Source organism: Gopherus flavomarginatus, chromosome 1 (genome assembly GCF_025201925.1).
Source record: "Gopherus flavomarginatus isolate rGopFla2 chromosome 1, rGopFla2.mat.asm, whole genome shotgun sequence".
Classification (NCBI taxonomy): Eukaryota; Metazoa; Chordata; order Testudines; family Testudinidae; genus Gopherus; species Gopherus flavomarginatus.
The window spans coordinates 187,787,026-187,805,652 of record NC_066617.1 but is presented as its reverse complement, the minus strand read 5'-3'; the positions used below and the strand labels follow the sequence as shown (position 1 = coordinate 187,805,652).

Below are 18,627 nucleotides of genomic sequence, written 5' to 3'. Positions count from 1 at the left end.
AATTTGTTTTTGATCTCACAGCCTGAAGGCACATATGTTCCGTCATGAATTAGAGATTTTATTTGATACACCATTTCCTTTTGAGGTAAACGTGTTAATAAATCATTGAAGTTTCAAATGAGCTCCTATTTTTAGAACTTAAAGGTATCCAAAGTAATCATGCTGTATATCACTGACCATGGATATAAAATAGCTGAAATTAGATGTTATGAAATCATTAATTCAAATTGTACTCTACAAATAGTAAGAGAATACATTTTAATTATAAATAAGTCCTTTTAATTTTGTTACTGTCACGCTTCTCTTGTAAAAGTTAATTTCATTGGGAGCCTGATCCAAACTCCATCAAAGTCAATGGAAAGTCCCCCCTTTGGATCAGGGCCTAGATGTTATGGTGTATTTAAAAATTCTTATCTACGTATGCGTAATTAACAAATTAATTAGGTTGTCACCATTTGACGCATTGTTTGGTGGACTATGTACAATGAGTTAGGTTTGCATAGTAGATCCTAGTGGACAATTGTGGACATAATTCCCTCAACGGTACTATTTGCACTGGTTTTATTTCAGTTCTAGTTTCCAATAGTGATTGTACAGTATATTTTACTACAGAATTTACTTTTAATTAAAATCAAAGTATATAATATCTAGACCAAGGGCACCTAGTTTGGGGCCGTTGTCAGTGAGGGGGTAATGACAATACAAGTCCCTTAGGATCATTGATTTCAGTGGGAACTGCTAGTACACAGCACCTCTCAGGAGAAGGCCAATAATTCTATTGTGATATTACTTCCTATAGGGTCACTACACTTTTTACTATAAAATTGTACATTTTACCTTGATAATTCGCCTGAGCTCCTGCCCTCTACAATTCATATTCTGCCACATTTCGTATAAGGTGACTAGCATTCAGCTGGGAGGAATGAACTAATCAGTCAAAATTTTCTACAGCCGATGCTTTATAAGCCCCATGTGACTCAGCATAGCCTTAGAATTCAGTAACACCCCTGGGTGGAAAAATGAATGGCTTGCAATCTATCCCAATGGGCTCATTCTGCTAGCTATTAGGCTATGATAAATGCTGAGGAATGCCTTTGAAATACTTTGCAATATTCATTGCTCCCCCCCCTTATTAAGGCACTTTAAGACATAAGCACAGGCTACCTTTTATGTACCTTTATTAATATAGCATAAAGGAATCATTCACTCAGGCATGAAAAGATCCAGAAAGACAGGTTGCAACAGAATGCCACCATTAGCATCTTGAATTAACATCCCAATGCTCACAACTCCATCTTTGCTATTTTCATTTTAATTCATGCCGTAGAATACCATCCTGTGCTGTAAAAACAACTCCGAACATGATGTGATTAACCTTAGGGTCCCCCAGACCCTCATCTCAAAGCCCACTCGTACATGGCCTGTGCTTTCTATTCATGTTCAACCATCTGATTTCCATATAATCCTACTTGCCCTCACAAGCTGCTATTAGCATAACAGAGCTTTAGCATGACATTGATTGAAGCCAGTGCTTGCTGAATGCAGTATCAAAGCATAATTTGCCAGAAATCAAATCTAATTCACAGTGTACCATATTAAAATTTCTCAAAACACTGTTTCAAGAAAACTGTCCTAGGCCTCTAATCTTAATTGTTCTTCTTTATATTCTTGTCTAGTTCTCTGGAATTCAGGCAATATACTTTGTTTAAAAGCCACTGTCTTTGACTTGGGCGTGTCAATTAAACAAGAGTTTTTCCACTCCATTTACCCCAACCCCATTAATGTTACAGCTGAAACAGTGAAGGGTATTTGGTTGATGGGCAAAACACTTGGTTTATTACATCACAACAGGTTCTTTGGACAGGTTTCCTAATGTGTTGGGTTTTTAGGTAAGTGCAACCACGTGTTATAGCAGTGCCTACTAGGGCTGAAATGAGTTTATCTGATTAACATTTGTTTTAAGGCTTTATAACTTATGGTCCAATGGCCAGGGCACTGAAGGGGGAGCTGAGAGACCAAGCTTCTGGTCCCTGCTCTGCCACTGACCTGCTGCCATTAAGCAAGTCACTTAACTGCTCTGTCCCTCAGTTGCCTAATCTGTAAAATGGAGATAACAGTGACTACCCATCTTTGGAAACTGCTTCTGTGTCTGCCCCCTTTCCAATAAGTTCAAAAAAGCCCTAGAGTCATTTGAAATAGGACAAGGTTGAACCAGTCCCTGCTTTAGGGCACACTCTGCACTCTGTAAAAGTAGTAGTGCTACCACTTTGGTGCCCTGAAGGTTACACTCCACCAGAATTTCTCCTGTTGTAAGTGCTCAATTTTATTATCAAATCTCAGTTATGGTTGGGCAGCCTGGCTTGGTAGGTAAATCTGTTCTAGTATTATGGAGTCATGGTTTTCATCCGGTGAACACCATTAAAATCCAAAGATCCCTATTAACAGAGCTGCAGTTCCACACTGCAGTGCATTGGCACAAATTGGGGCACTCTTTGAGTTCCCTATAAAAAGATCCATCGCATCCTGTAGAGAGGTTATCCTCTATAGGGACATTGGAAAAGTAGGGTTTAGTCCTTTTAGATGCTTTTCTTATGTTCCTTAAAAGTATATTTTAAAATAGATTAGCTAAAACTTGGCTGGAGGGGATGGTTTTGTTCTCTAATAACAAGTACCAGATCAAGGCATAGATACTATGGGCCAACTCCTGATTATCTCAAAACCTCATCATTTATTTATTGATATTTTTAAATTATATTTCTAGCCCTCATAACTGCAGAGAAAAGCTTGGAAACGTGAGCATAATCAGTGCAACAATGTCTGCCTGAGTCTGCAGAAAGCCTGAAATGCTTCCTGTGAGGGAGTGAGCTGCCCTATTCATCTCAATGCATGACATGCTGCGATAGCCTTTTCAGTGCCACTCTGGAGAGGACTTTGTTTATGGCTCAATAAGAATAGCACAGAAGGCCCACCCCTCCCACTCAAGCAGGTACCCCAGCAGCAAGGGTGTAAGTACTAACCCCTGTCTCCCACAATTAGCACCCCTGCCACTCATTAATGAAGACACACCCTTTGCTTCTTCCGAGGGTTGGAGGACTTCTTCTGATGCTCCTGGAGATGAAAGTCCACAATGTTGTGTAAGGGTGTTTCAGATTAATCTGGAAAAACCTACCTGTGGTGTGTAGACATTATGGCACTATTTTTAGAGCAAGGGTTTGCTTTCCCTGGTTGCTGCTCTTGCACCCTGAAATCGTTGCATGAATGTGCATTGGGCTGAGAGAAGTATGGTAGGGAGGGAATCATGCCTCAGCTAAGGGCTCTAGGAGGCTGTAAGCTGAGTTGAGAGTCTAGGGGCTGTACACCAAACAGTATCATCGCTGTCAATACAGAGGCCACTCAGAGATAACTGATGGAAGTTGAGGGAAATTCCAAGGCACAACCTCAATCTCTCCCTCCTCCCCTCTTTCAGATAGCTAGCAACTTGCTGAGCACTAACAGGATACGCAAACTGCATTCCTCAATGGGAGCTGGAAAATTCACACTCAGGAGTATGAGAGAGAAGGGGAAGCTCCTTATGCTGCTTTGCACCCAGCACATAAACAGAGCAGCTGGCAATATTTGAAGTGTGTTCTAGGATCCTTTGGGAGAGACCCTTTGGAAATGTAAAATACTGTGAATCCAATCATAAAACGCCTAAGGACCACCAGTTATTTTCAAAGTGAGGAGATTTTGCTTTCCATGCATTTTAAGTGTGTCACTTCCTTTATTCCCCCATGCTTATCATACCTAAATTCAGCTGCTGTGTTTCCACCTTCCTCCTCCATTCTGTCTTCATCACCTCCCATCTCCACATCATCGTTTCTCTTTCACTCATTTCCTCTCCACACCTTTCACCAGCCCTTGCTCCTCTTCCTATGCTCCCCTTTCCCCTGGTAAATTCACTCTACACTGCTCCATTCTCCATTGCCTTCAACTGCTCACTTCTGACATTTCCCCTGGTCTTGGTCTTCCATGTATCTCCTCCCTCACCACCAACTGCAGCTCTCCCTGCCAACTCTCATGTCTCTTTGGCATCACAATCTTCCCCTTGTCCCTTCTTTCCCCATTTACTCTCCCCTCTCCTTTTTCTGTTCTGTCTGGGATGCCTGCTCCTTCTCAACATAGATCACTGCCATCCACAAACTTTTGGCTCCTGCTGCCTTCATCTCCTCGCACTCATTGAAACCTTGACAATATCTCACATTGCCACTCTCCTTCATAGCTACTTCTCCTTCCCACACACATTCTGCTCACACTCACCCCTAAAGGAGGATGGGGGAGGCATTGGACTTCTCCCCTCCTGCCTCTGTCACTTCCAGACCCCTCCCTTCCCATTCATTTTTAAAAGTGTGAAGAGATGGACTGAAAAGGATGTTGGGGATATGCCAGTTCCATACCCTGGGGCTCACCACAACAAAGTACAGTTGGGTCTAGATTAAAGGCACAGCAGTGAGCTCTCTAAAGTGTAGATGGTATGAGAGTATCAGTATTGGTCCAGGGGAGGCTTGAGAACAAGGTTAGAACATAACCAGCTTGTGCACCATAAAGGGCCGATTGTTGCTCCTCATCTTTTATTGACATCAGAGCTTAAACAAATATGTGTGATTGTAATGCTTTCCTTCTTACAGCTGATGGAGGTCATACATGGAGATGCTTTCTTTTCTGTCTCTCTCTTTTTTGTATTTACTAATTGTGTATGTACTAATTAATGAATGTCCTCTGGCATGAAAATGCATCTACATAATACTGTCTTTTCCCTTTGATATTATTCATCCATTCTTTGAGAAATCTCTCTCAATTTTACATCATGTTTTCCTTACATTATAGCTCCCCCACAGTTTGTGATAAGGCCACGAGACCAGATCGTAGCCCAGGGAAGAACAGTGACTTTTCCCTGTGAAACTAAAGGAAATCCCCAGCCTGCTGTTTTTTGGCAAAAGGAAGGCAGCCAGGTGAGTCTAAATCCTTCATCTGAACAGTTTTTTGAAATTGCACATTTTTCAATATTTTAAGTCATTTAATTAACTCACTGTCTTTCACATGCTCTGTGCACCTTATAAAGAGATCTTGTCTGCTTCATTACACTCCATAAATGTCCTTTAATAAATAATGTTGTTGTTGATGCACATTTATATTGTGAAGCGCCCAGAGGCCAACTAGGTGGGGTCCCATTTTGATAAGTGTTGTACAGACATACAGAAAATCCCAGTCTGTATCCCTAAGAAGTTTTCAGTCTGAAACACAAGACAACAGGTGAATGGGATAAATATAGTATGGAGTGAAGGAGACAGGGTAACAAAAATAAGAGGATGTACACAATTTTTAGCCAATCAGGGGCAATAATTACAACAGGGCACCTGTGTTGTTATAATCAGGTAGTTATAGATCTAACTGCCTGATTTGCACTGACGTGTGCCACAGTGCATGCAAATGCAGGTTTTGAGCATGCAGCTGTTTGCCTCCATAAAACTGGCATGCACAATTTCTGAGATACATTTTGGAAAAATTTCCCCTTGGTATTTAGCATCATTTTAATGACTGAGTTTCTGACACCACCCTGGGCCAATACTGATTTCCTTAGCTTTAGATTTGAATGTGGTGCTGTCACAGATAAATCTTTGTGTAAATTTTCAGTGTTGTTGCTTTGCCAAGACTAGTTATTTCAGAAGACAGGCTGTCTCACTATCTGGATGGTTTTCCTTTTGGTGGGTAAAGTTTGGATGTTGCAAACCACGGCCCAGATTCTCTCCTGAACATGAGCTCTACTAAGGGCAGGAGAGGAGAGCATCAGGGAGCTGGCTGTTGTTACATCCATGTGAGATACATTGCACTGGTGGAATTCTCTGCTGCCCATTTGTGGATAGTTACTTGCTCTTTGTGGATCTGAATTGTATAAATGGCCTAGATCTAAATAGAGACTGTAGCCCTGGATGTTAATATAATTTTTCTCCCAGAGTCAACTGAATATATTTTCATCGGTTCCCTTCTCCCAGGTAGTTAATGGTAGTTAGAAGGACCAGATTCAACGTGTCATGAGTCCCTTTTGGAGAATATTAAAATTAACTTTAGCCCCCACCTAGAATTCTGTGGAAAATAAATAAATCCTCTTCCAGTTGCCTAAGCAGGCAGAACTTCACCACCACCACCACCTCCAAGCACTCAGGTTATGTTTACACTTATGGCAGCATGTACAGTACGTACACTGCACTCCCACCTAGCACGGGTATAAATAGCAGTGTAGACAGCGAGGCATGGCTTAGGCAAATACAGACATGCCAGAACCCTAGGGTGTGTACCCTACGCAGTTCTCTTCATGCACAAGCAATGTCTCCCCCATATACACTATCCCACTGCCTACCCATTGCTGGAGTCTTTCCCCACCACGGGGAGCTACACACTATAGTGGATGTTTTTCACTGTAGCATGTAGCTACACTTTTCCTACATGCTACCACCAATGTAGACAAGGCATTATTTTGATAGGGACATAGATTCTTGGAAAATGCAGCAATCCAGCAATATTCAAATAAAGATTAAAGCAATCAGGAAACCTGCAGTAATCCATTCAAATCCCTCTCACCAGTCTCAGTGAATTCCCAGTAGCCCTAGGCAAGAGTTCTCTGATCACATCACTCCACCCACAACAAAACTCGCTCTTGGTTTGGGTCAGCGAATATAAGTAGCCCAGCATTCTCTGCAGATCTGTTTCTGGGCCTGTTAAAGCTGCTTGTCTAGTTCCACCTTGAGCTGCCACCACCTGACCTTATTGAAGTCCCATAACCTTAGTGACCATCTAATTGTGCCTTTATAACAAGAAAGTGAGTTAAGAATGGAGAAGGTCTGAATCCTGTATAAAAGCTCATCTTCTTAGAATGTTAGAATGTGGGCTGGTATGGCTGTGCGCCAAAGTGACCAAAGACATCTTTATTACTGCACATATTATTTGAGGCCCCAGTTGTGCAGTCAGAAGATCTACAGTGGAGTGGAGCCTCGGACCTATGCAAAAGTTTACTCACATGGAGCTACAATGAAATTAATGGAGCGCTGCATGGGGCGCAATGGTCCAATTACAGGTTCAAGATCAAGCTCAATACCCTATGTTCTCTGGGGTTGTGCAGCTACAGGAGTACATGCGTGTGCAATTGTTAAGTTGTTTAAGTTGATTCTTCACTCAGTTTAATTAATCTGATTATGCAACATGTAAGGCAGTTCAGATCTAACCATCAAATATGTGGTTCTGATTCTTGCAAAGTGCAGTATTGTGGGCCTCACTAAGGAGCAAATTGTTCCAGGAGGAAAATACAATAGCATTTTGAAATTAAACCAGGAAATGCTGATGTGCTAGCAAACATTTCAAAAACCCTTCTTGTAGAGGGTTTTAATAACATGGTAATGTTTATGTAAAGTGGGCTTATAGTGTCATGCTTGAATCTAATAAAGTGGACATCCATCATGTTGTAATAAAGAGAAGAGCTTCTAATTAAAGTAGGGCATCATTTGCAGGATTAAAGTCATTTAGTGTAATTGAAAAGTGTTAATACTCTATTTTATCCTCTTCCGTTGGTATCACTTCAAGGGTAAAAACATTTTAAGGTGAAAATGTGTCTTCTGTCTTTAATTGAATGTTATTACCTACTGATTGTACCATGTTGAAGCTGTTTAATTACAAACCTGGAAAATTAATTACAATATTGAGAACCAGATCCCATAGGGTTAGAATGTTCTTTTTTGGCAAATAAAGGCAACCTAAAATTGATATCTTGATGTTTATAATCAAACCTTGAAACATAGCTCAATGTGATTCATTATACCCACATGTTCTTAATTGAGCAACAATGAAACAACACAGGTTAACCAGGTTAATGTTACCATCCTAATATAAACTTTCTAGGTTTTGAAATAAGACACTATTCCATTAAATAGCAAAGTCTCCACTTGCTACATTTTATCATTGGAATGAAGAGTACAATACTTTGGCCACACCTAAGGTTAACATGTGGGGACACTGTATCTTTGAGTGTTTACTCCTTGCCATTTGGACTTGCAATGCTTTCTTTGTCTCTGAGGAAATGTCTACACTGTATTTAAAATCCTGTGGTTGGCACATGCCAGCTGACTCAGGCTCCCACGGCTCAGGCTAAGGGACTATTTAATTGTGGTGTCGTCATTCAGGTTCGACCTGCAGTCCAAGATCAGGGACTCTTGCACCTTGCAGGTTCCTAGAGCCCAGGCTCCAGCCCAAGCCAGGATGTGTACGCGGCAATTAAACAGCCTCTTAGCCTGAGCCAGGTGGGCCTGAGTCAGCTGGCACGGTCGGGCCAGACACAGGTTTTTAATTGCACTGTAGATATACCCTTAGTCAAGAAACTATCTTCCTTGCAATGCTGCTGTTAGTGTTTATTGTAATATTGTGTAGCACTAGTCAAGCTAACCCATTCCAGTGATTACAGGGAATTCTTCATCCTGGACCTGTTCCTCCATCCGGTTTCACTAAGCACAGCCAGCTGGAAGGAAGGGAGTAGTTCCTTCTGGAAAGATCCTTGTGCCAACTTGTACATCAGCAGCTGGTCCTTTGTATTTGGTAGCCTTTCCCCCCAAAGCTTAACAGCAGTACTCCAATGAAATGCAGCAGCTTAAGGCAATGAATTTACTCTTACTAGTCTCTAGTTCCTAAACACTGTGGGCAAAATTAATCCCCAGTGTAACTCCATTACAGTCAATGGACATAAAGCCATTGAAGTCACTGGAGGTATGCCAAGGATGACTGTGGCCCTCTGTGGGCCAGCATGTCACCATTAGGCCTGAATGAGCGAACAATTTAATTGAATCTACTTACTTTATTTTAAATTCTTTAAATTTACTCTGCAGTCAATTTATGGCAATTTATAATCTGTGGGGTCTGATCCTGAAGGGTGCTGAGCCTCATCAATTCCCACTGAAGCGTAGAATTCACTGGGGCCCAAGGCCCCTCAGGATTTGGCCCATGCTGAAGAATCAAAGAAGGATGGTCGCATAATCAGAAATTAATATTTTGAATGCAACAGTGAAAATGATTATAAACCCTAATTTGTACTAGCTTGTGTTGCCATCTACAAAACATCAAGATGAGTGATGAATGGCTGCAAAACTCTGCCACATCAAAATTCTCACACAAGTGGGCTTTTATGCTCATTCTTCATTGAGCGCTTGCTTGCACTACAGATCCTTGACCAATATAGCTATTCCAGCAGAGCTCCCTAATGTAGACACAGCATAAGCCGGCAGAAAGAGTTCTGCTGGCATTGTTACACCACCTCCCTAAATGACATTAGCTAATCCGACAGAAGCACTTTTCTGTTGGCACAGTTGCATCTACACTGCTGATGAAGCCATGTCAGGTAGGAGGTGTGATTTTTTCCAAAACTACTCAGCATTAGCCTAACTTTGCTCCCATGGAAGTCAATGGTAAAACTCCCATTACCTCCATTTGGAACAGCTTTAGTCAACACTCAAAGCTTTTAAAAATCCCATCCTGCATATTTAGGCAAACTTCGAAATCTTAACTGAACTGTTCCAAACTCCCATTATTAGAAAGCCAAACAAAACTACCTTACCCTAAAGTAGTGCTGTTCAAACTATGGAGCGGGCCTCCCAAAGGAGGCATGAGAATGTGAATGTGTCAAGCCAGGGGAGGCCTGAGCTGTGTGCAATTTTTTTCTTTTAAGAGCTCTGGCTGTCATTCTCAGGTGGCTGGGGCTTGTGCAAAAGGGTCATGCACATCGAGGAGGTGGGGGGATAGGATCCAGGAGACAGCCGGAGCCCCACCGCACAACCCCCGGAGTGACAGCTGGCTTCGGCTCTCCTTCCCACCCACATCCCTCACCTGGTAGCAGCAGGACTCCAGCTATCAGCGCTGGAGTGACAGAAGCAGCACAGAAGTAAGGGTGGCAATGGGGTGCTAAGGCTGCTGTGAAGTGATATTAAAAAATCACATTGCCACTCTCACTTCTGAGCTGCTGCCGGCATAGCACTACCTATACAGCTGAGTGGCCAGCCAGCTGCCGCTGGTTTCTGCTCTCCCTTCAGAGCTGGGCAGCAGTATATATACTTGTGAGGGGCAGGAGGAGAACATAAGCAACTATAGACACAAAGAAAGGGGGCACAATCAAATAAGTGTGAGACCCACTGCCCTAGAGTAATCAATAGCTAACAGTAGTGTTGCTGCAGTGTTTGGGTACGTCACTGGTGTTAACAATTGTCATATTTTTATAGGGGTTGGTTCAGTACTTGTTTTATTTAAGCTGGTTTATAAATCCATAAATCATCATTCCATAACTCTTATGAAATTAGTTAATTCAGTCAGTTTTCCTCCTTTAAGTACTAACGTCTCATCATAACTCCTAAACCCTCTCCCCTACTCCCCTTTTCCATCTCCCCTCCCACCCCCCGTCACTTTCACTAACCTGTCTTTCCCCAAGTGCTGTCTCTCAATCTTTCAACCCTTCTTTCCTCGCATCAAAGCCACTGTCAAATGTTATCACTTTTCCCTGGAAAATTTGCCCCCAGCTGCTAAAGCCCTGGTTCCTTGATTATCATTTTGCATTGATTACTGAATCTCCTCCACTCTATTTTCCCCAGTTCTCATCTCTCCCCCTCCAGTCCATTAAAAGGGCTTCAGCTAAAATAACCCACCCCCAATATAAATGTGCCACCCCCTCCTCAAAACTATCAGTTCCTTGCCAATTTTCACATCAAATTTATACTCCTTGTCCTCACCTTCAAGGTTCCACACTGTCTGCCTCTTGTCTATGTCTCAGTTTTAATTTCCTTCTACTCCTCCTTTCACCTCCCATGCTCTGCCAATCCCTCTTTCTTTATGATCCTTTTGTGTCTTCCTGCCACTTCTGCTTCTATGCCTTGTTCATGCTGCCCTCTTTGCCAGGAACAGTATTCATTGCCAAACAGTCTCACTCTGCTCTTTCAGATCACTACTCATAATTCATTCCTTTTAGGGTAGCTTTCTAATGTGCACTGTAGTGTTAGCTCTTTCTGATGTAACACCCAGCTATTTATGTTATTAAAATAAAGTTCAGAGTTACCAAGGTACATATGAAACAAAGTCAGAACTAATGAGATACATATGAAACAAATCACCCGCATATATTTGTTGAAATCTTCTTCCAAACCAAAACCCCTACTGGCAACACAATTGTCTGTCATAATTTCTCAATGGTGCTGTGTCTAATTTAAACTGCAAGCTTCTCCAGGCAGGCAACATTATCTTATTATGTGTCTGTAAAGCCCTATGCACACCTGTGATATTATATAAACAGTAGCGTTTTTTTATTTGTGTTTATACATAATGCTTGTAAAGAAAATTATTGTGCCCTCGACTGAGGGAAAAGCAATGTTCTTGTATTTGCACTGATGTGATTTGAATTGTCTCTACAGAATCTACTCTTTCCAAACCAGCCTCTCCAGTCCAACAGTAGGTATTCAGTATCACCAACAGGCGACCTCACTATTACTAACATTCAACGATCTGATGCAGGCTACTACATCTGTCAGGCATTGACGGTTGCTGGGAGCATTTTAGCAAAAGCTCAACTGGAAGTTACTGATGGTGAGAAATCAGGATTTCTATTATTTTTTTTAAACCAGTGGCACCAAAGAATTAAAATATCATTTGTAAATATAGACATGTCAGATAATGTAATTCATATTGGCAAACATATAGGACTCTACAAATTATGAATAATGCAAAAAGGACCTCGGTGCAGAGTCTTCTCCATGAACACAAAAACATGGAATACAGGTTTGCACATTATATGAAATTTTTGTACCTTTTTAAAACGATCAGTGAAAAGAGGGGATACACCAGCTCAGAATATAATTTGTATTAAGGGACACTGTCCAATACAGTGGAACTGAAATTTAAGATGCCCATATCCTAATCCAGAATGAGCAATGGATGGTTTTGTGGTAAAGCACTGAATAGCAACTCAGGAAAACTCAGTTCAATTCCCAGCTCCACAACAGACTTCTTCTGTTACCTTAGGGAAGTCACTTTGAGACATATTGTCATCTCATGAAAATTGGAATAATACCATTTAAATTTATGGAGCTATGTCTGTGCACATCAACTGAGGACCCTGGCCCTTAGTTTCTCTGTGTCTCAAATCCCCATTTGTAAAGAGAGGCCTGTAATATTTCCTTACCCTCACAGGAGTGTTTTAAGGATAATTAATATTTGTGCTGCGTTCAGATACTGCAATGATAGGAATCCGACAGATTGACAAATACTACAACACAATGTGATTTGTCACTAGTCATTTCCACATTTTTTTTCGGGAAAATACCTTAAATGCATTCTTTCCTACGTAGTGCGTATATCTCTTTTCCATTTGAGCCCATGAATCCTGTTAACATCAGTATGAGTTCTGTTCATGGATCTAGGGCAGAATAGTGCCTTTATATTACTAGAGAAAATGGAGCTGAAATTCCTGTTTGCCTAGCAGGTCATCTCATTCCCAGGCCTTATTATTCCCTATCTTAACCAACTCATTAAATATCTCCTGACAGACTTTAATGAATTTTTGCCATTAAAACTGTTGTTACATGCACAGATCCACTATTACAGCTCCATCAGAGACCTGCCTACATCATGAAAGTTTGAAAAGATGTCTAATTCTGAATAATCTGGCTTTTCACAAAAGCATATTCATCGCAAGTGACAGGTAGAGAGGTTCAGACACACATTATAGAGGTTTGAGCATAAATTTGATGCCTTTTTTTCTGTTGTTTTCCAAAAGCTGTCTATATTTCTATGTCAAGGAAAGATAATTTCTTCCTTATCCTTGCGTCTTTACAAGCACGCACTGCATTTCCTTAAAGTAGTTTCTAGGAGATTAAAGCCTAACCTTCGCTCTGTGACCTCTTTAAGTCTTCTCTTTCTCTTACTCTCTATGACAAAATGATGCGTTTTCATACAATTCAAATTTACATGTAGATTAAAAGGTCATTTAAAATTAATGGAAAGGCAGTATTTTTTAATATCTGTCCATGGCACTGTCTGATTCAATGCCATGGCTGTGATTGGAATAAATAGAACATACAAACATTGGCTGATAGGACATTGAGCTGTTAATGGTTGCACCTGCTGTTGCTGCAGAGATTTACTGCAACAGGGGCTGAAAGGAGCAAGTCAGGTTCAAGGATATCAGTGATGAGAAATTCTTCCTTTAGACAGACAAGGCCTCTGGTCCTTCTTAATCTTTATTTATTTCTCTGTATGAAAAAAGAAATCATAATTGACCTCTTCTGCATCTGCATCAGCTTATGCAGCCAGTCAACAGAAAAAGCTCATTAAGGTGTCCATGGCAAAAAGCAAACTCATCTTGAACTAATTACATTCAAAGGTACTTAGCATTCTACATTCCTTAAGAAAGCATTCAATGGTGCCTGTATGACTAAAGGAATGAAAAACCTGCATTCTTCAAATATCTCCCAGAACCCGAAAGTCAGGACACTCACTGTAATATAATACAAGATGATTTTATAGAAATATGAATTCATTATTGAGTTGAGGGGTGGATGAAGGTCATGAAGAATGTTCAAATAGAGTATTTTGCAATTGTGATTGTATAAATAAAGGTACCACTGTATCATAGATAATTTTTGACATTGCCTTTAGTTAGGGAATTAAGCATAAATATCTATGCGTCTGACGAAGTGGGTATTCACCCACGAAAGCTTATGCTCCGATACATCTGTTAGTCTATAAGGTTAGTCTTTGTCCCTTTTTACAGATCCAGACTATCACAGCTACCCCTCTGATACTAAATATTCTTTGTCAGCTCATGCTGAGTATAGGTTATAGAAGTTAATGTTTTTATCAGTAGAGAAATGTAATTTCAGGGTCTAAAAATATATTAAAATATAAACATTTCAAATATTAGCCATATATTTAAGCATTAGCTTTCCAGTTTTTGGCTGGTGGTTTCAGTTTTACTTCATAGCCCAGAATTTTTCTGTTTGGTTAATGATTTAATAATAGTGGCAAGCCATCATTTTCATTTTGAACACAGTTTTGTTTGATCCCAGAGTAATTTGGATTCAATTGAAATTCCAATACAGAATGAAAACATATGTCTTGTGCAGAAAAACAAGTGCTTAATTATACCATATATAGCAGTGTTTCAGTTGTTACATTTTTGCACTTAGACGTCTTCACTGGAAATATTTTTTACTCAAGTGTTCCTATGAGAAAAGATTACTTGCTGTGATGAAATGTGCTGAGTTGAGTGATAATTTTGCTGATTATGGACTGTGCTGAGAGCTTTCGATATATTTGAAATTCAAATCTTATACTATCTTGAAAGATCATCACATAAATCCAGAGTCTCACTCACATCTAGAAAAGTAACATCATTCAAAAAAAAAAAATGAGAAAGTCTTTGCAATCTTCCAAAAGCAAAGGTAAGCATGCAGCTCAGAGTCTTGTAACAGCAGGTCATGCAAATAAACTATAAGCTTCCATTTAACTGTGTGTCTGTGTAATATAGAGAGAATAATACACAATTAGTAATTTATTCCATAAATTTAGCCTCTTTTTGTGCACAGAATATTCAGAAGTAAATCTCAATTTCCCCTAATCAATTCATCATTCATAATTATTGATAGATCGTTTTGGCCACTGTGTATTTTTTTTACTCTATGGATTAGTCACAAATAGTTCTCTGTGAGTATCCAGCTCTCTGTACTTGAAATTCAAGTTGTATTCCTTAGTTGAGACTAGTCAGATAAGGCACATGATCTTGTTTCCATCACTAGATTACATGCATAGGTGAATGCTTGCAGATACTAATTTTAAGTTCAGTTTTCATGAATGTGTGCACATACGACTTTGAAGTTCACTTTTCGTGAATATTCATACCAGTATAGCTCAATCACACACGTTTGTAGAAAATGAACACAAAAGGGTTTATGCTTGGACAAAACAAATTCACCTAAAAATTAAAGCAACCATTCATGGATTTTTTACCGTGTTTGTCCATCTTTGAGATAGAGAGACCCTCAGACATATACAGACATTTTTCCAAAGCGCTGCTCAAGTATTGGTTCCTGATTCACTGAGAGACCTATATCATGGGATTCCTGTTTATATATTTAAATAACTGACAAACACAGAAGAATTTAGAAACATTTTACAGAAGATTTACAAGTCATAGAAGTGAAGACAATACAGTTGTTCACAGATCACTGGAAATCCTAAGTGTTCATTTAACCTTTAGCCTTAGTGTCATGGAAACCTGTAGTAGTCTTTCACCCATAACACCCTTGAAAATGAAGATTCCTTCTGGCCAGGAGACTTTCAATTACTTTATTGATCAAACCCATTTAAAAGATTATGAGCTACTCATTTGAGCAGTAAAAAAACTAATTAGATGCCAAAGAGCAATATCTAAAAAACAATAAGCTTTTAAAATACCTAGATTGCTACCCATAAAACGAGGCAATGAGTTGCTACAAATAACTAAAGCCATATAGTTCTCAACCTAAGCAATTATATTTTCATTCTTTTAATCTATACCTACTCTCCTAAAAAACTGAAAACTCATTGATCAGCATTAAATGTAAATGAAAACTTATGTGGCCTAGTTGTCACCTGGATATATTTTTGCTGTAGGTATTGTACTTTGATGGACCATACACATATTTCTGTAATTATAGCATAAAATTGAGATGGAGTTTTTATTTCTTAAAATGATGGGGCAGTACTCTCTCTTCAACAGTTGTGTGTAACTGTGCTTAACCTTAATGCGATGTAAATATGTGTTTTGAGGTGAAAATACATCCCATTGTGTTTTTCTTGTGTCCTACTGGTTCCTGTGTCATAGCTGAATTCAGTGTATGCTATTTCAGAATTTCCAAGGCAGTTTTCATTTCCTGTGACAAATGTTCTAAATTAGCTTTCAATGCACATTTTAAATTTCTGGTTACAATAAGTTTGTTGAAATCACAACCCAAGGTATTATTACAGCAAGTAGATTCATCAGCCTTATTTCCCAGATTAAGAGAAGGTTTTAGGGTTGTTGCAATGTTATAGTTCCAAAAACAAACATTTTGAATAAAAAAACAAATGCTTATATCAGCCCTCCTCTTTCCTATGTATTAAACAGTGTACCAAAAGCACTTTGGAGCCTTGACAATGCTGTGGGCTCATGTCTTGAACAGTTCAACACAATGCAAGCCACATTTCTTTAAGACACACTTAAATTTATTGTGGTTTCATTCAAAAGCATGTATGTATACTAAATACGTTGGGCCAGATCCTCAGCTGGAGTAAACTGATGTAACTCAATTGACATCAGCTGAGCTATGTGAACCTACACTAGCTCAGGAGCTAATCCTGTTTATCAGAATATGTTCATTCAGATGCCAGACATATTGTTCAGAGATTTAAAGTTAGAACAGTATGGAAGCTAAACATCTGAGAACTGTTTCTCAATTCTGTTGGACTGCTGTTATGTTGGTATAACTTCATTTCCATTAACGAAGAATCCAGCCCCTTGTTTATTTTACTCTCTCTCTCCATAAACAACTCTTATAGAAATGTTTTTTTCTTTCACAGGTGGCACGGAATAGGTTCAGTATCAGAATTATTTCTGAAAAAAATTCTTGCAAAAAAATTTAACATAAGCATTTACCTCATCTTCACGATATCCCACTGGTAGCAGAATAAGGCTCAGGTGCAGCTAGGCACTCACTAGTTAAAAATCTTCTATGAACTATTTTAAGCATGCAATGTAAAATATTAGGAGAATAATAACAGAGTTCATGATTTCAAAAGGTGATAACATGATTTGATAGGTAAACAGACAGCTTGATTAAATCTGAACTGTTCCTCACTGAAGAGCATGATGCAATCAGTTAGATCAGTTAGGGAAAGATTTTGTGTTGTTATTAGATGTTATTTCCTAATGGTGAACATTTGCACATTGAACATGAATGGGAAACATGATCAAATGCACACTTTTAACTAACCGTTATGATTGGTAGATAACTGCCTTAGCTTTTATCTAAGGCCCTGATTCAGGAGACCATTTGTTTTCAGGAAAGCATTTAAACATATGCTTAACTTTGATGCCAATGAGATTGAAACTCCTGCTTAAACTTAAGCATGTGCTCTATGGTGCTGGAATAATTTGTATAGTGGGGGTGCTGAGAGCCATTGAATCAAAATGTAAACCCTATATAAGTGATATAAACCACTTTAAGCCAAAAGGCTCTGCTGCTGTAGCCACCATCTTTCTGAGTTACCAGGGTGTGTTCAACCCCCCACTCTGCCCGAAGCCCTGCCCTCGTTCCACCCTTTCCCCTAAGCCCTCACCCCGCCTCACCTCTTCCCATCCCTGCTCTGCCCTGCCCCGCTTCTTCCCGCCCTCAGTCCACCCCCCTCTCCTGAGTTCCCTCACTCCACTCCCAGCCCCCAGTGCCTCCTACCCACCGCTGAACAGGTGATTGCTGCGGGTGGGAGGCACTGGGAGGGAGGGGGAGGAACTGATGAGGGGAGGTTGCTGGTGGATGTTGAGCACCCACTAGTTTTTTTCCATGGGTGTTCTAGCCTCAGAGCACTCATGCAGTCAGCACCTAGAGCTGCTGCACCCCCAGCATCTCTAGTTCCAGCACCTATGAATGTGCTTGAGTACTTTTTAGCTAATCTTAAGCAATGCCTACCCTGCAATAAAAACCACCCGTGGCTGGCCTGTGTCTGGTTACTCCCACTTGCAGGGCTCAGGCTGCAGGGCTATAAAGTAGCAGTGTAGATGTCTGGGCTCTGACACCCTCCCCCCTCGCTGGGTCCTAGAGCTCAGGCTCGAGCCTGAATGTCTACACTGCAATTTACATCAGCATCAGCTGACGTGGGCCAGCCAGGGGTGTTTTATTGCAGAGTAGACATACCCTTGCGCAAATAAGTGTGATAATCTTTCAATGTTTGTTAATAGCAAACTCACATCTAGGTACCATTTTATTGTAACTAAGGACAACCCTTTTAAATATGTCAATCAAACATCTCATTTGTTGGTGCATGAATGCATAGTGAGCATTGCAGAAATTAGCATTTTCAACCTCCCTGGATATCATATAGGATTTTCTTAAAATCTGTATTCTGTTATAGACTCATAGACTTTAAGGTTAGAAGGGACCATTATGATCATCTAGTCTGACCTCCTGCACAATACCAGATACTAACTGCTAAACATGATTTTTAAAAGTAGAGCGGTTCAGTAATTGATGTGTTTTCATTTAGTTTTGACAGATAGGCCTCCACCCATCATTCTCCAAGGTCCAGCCAATCAGACGCTGGCAGTAGATGGGACAGCTTTGTTGAAGTGTAAGGCCACTGGCGACCCACTTCCTGTTATTAGCTGGTTAAAAGAAGGATTCACATTCTTGGGCAGAGATCCTAGAACATCAATACAGGAGCAGGGGACCTTGCAGATTAAAAGTCTACGCGTGAGTACTAATACGAATGAATCTTTGTTGGGACTGGGTCATTACTGAGCTGGTGAGGAGCCCCATCAAACAGTTAGGCATCCTTATCTTCAAA

General features: G+C 40.2%; 2 protein-coding genes across 23 annotated transcripts in view; one reads left to right on the top strand and one right to left on the bottom strand.

The window, feature by feature from the left end:
- Positions 1 to 18,627, bottom strand: part of LOC127054628 (uncharacterized) — a 600,194-nt gene that overhangs the window by 234,448 nt on the left and 347,119 nt on the right. The gene's annotated exons all lie outside the window — the stretch shown is intronic.
- Positions 1 to 18,627, top strand: part of ROBO2 (roundabout guidance receptor 2) — a 1,593,247-nt gene that overhangs the window by 1,459,962 nt on the left and 114,658 nt on the right. For all 22 annotated transcript variants that reach the window (XM_050956226.1, XM_050956216.1, XM_050956330.1 and 19 more), the window contains 3 exons: positions 4,864 to 4,988; positions 11,466 to 11,637; positions 18,328 to 18,533. In XM_050956226.1, coding sequence (XP_050812183.1) covers positions 4,864 to 4,988; positions 11,466 to 11,637; positions 18,328 to 18,533 — 503 coding nt within the window. The remainder of the gene's footprint in view (positions 1 to 4,863; positions 4,989 to 11,465; positions 11,638 to 18,327; positions 18,534 to 18,627) is intronic.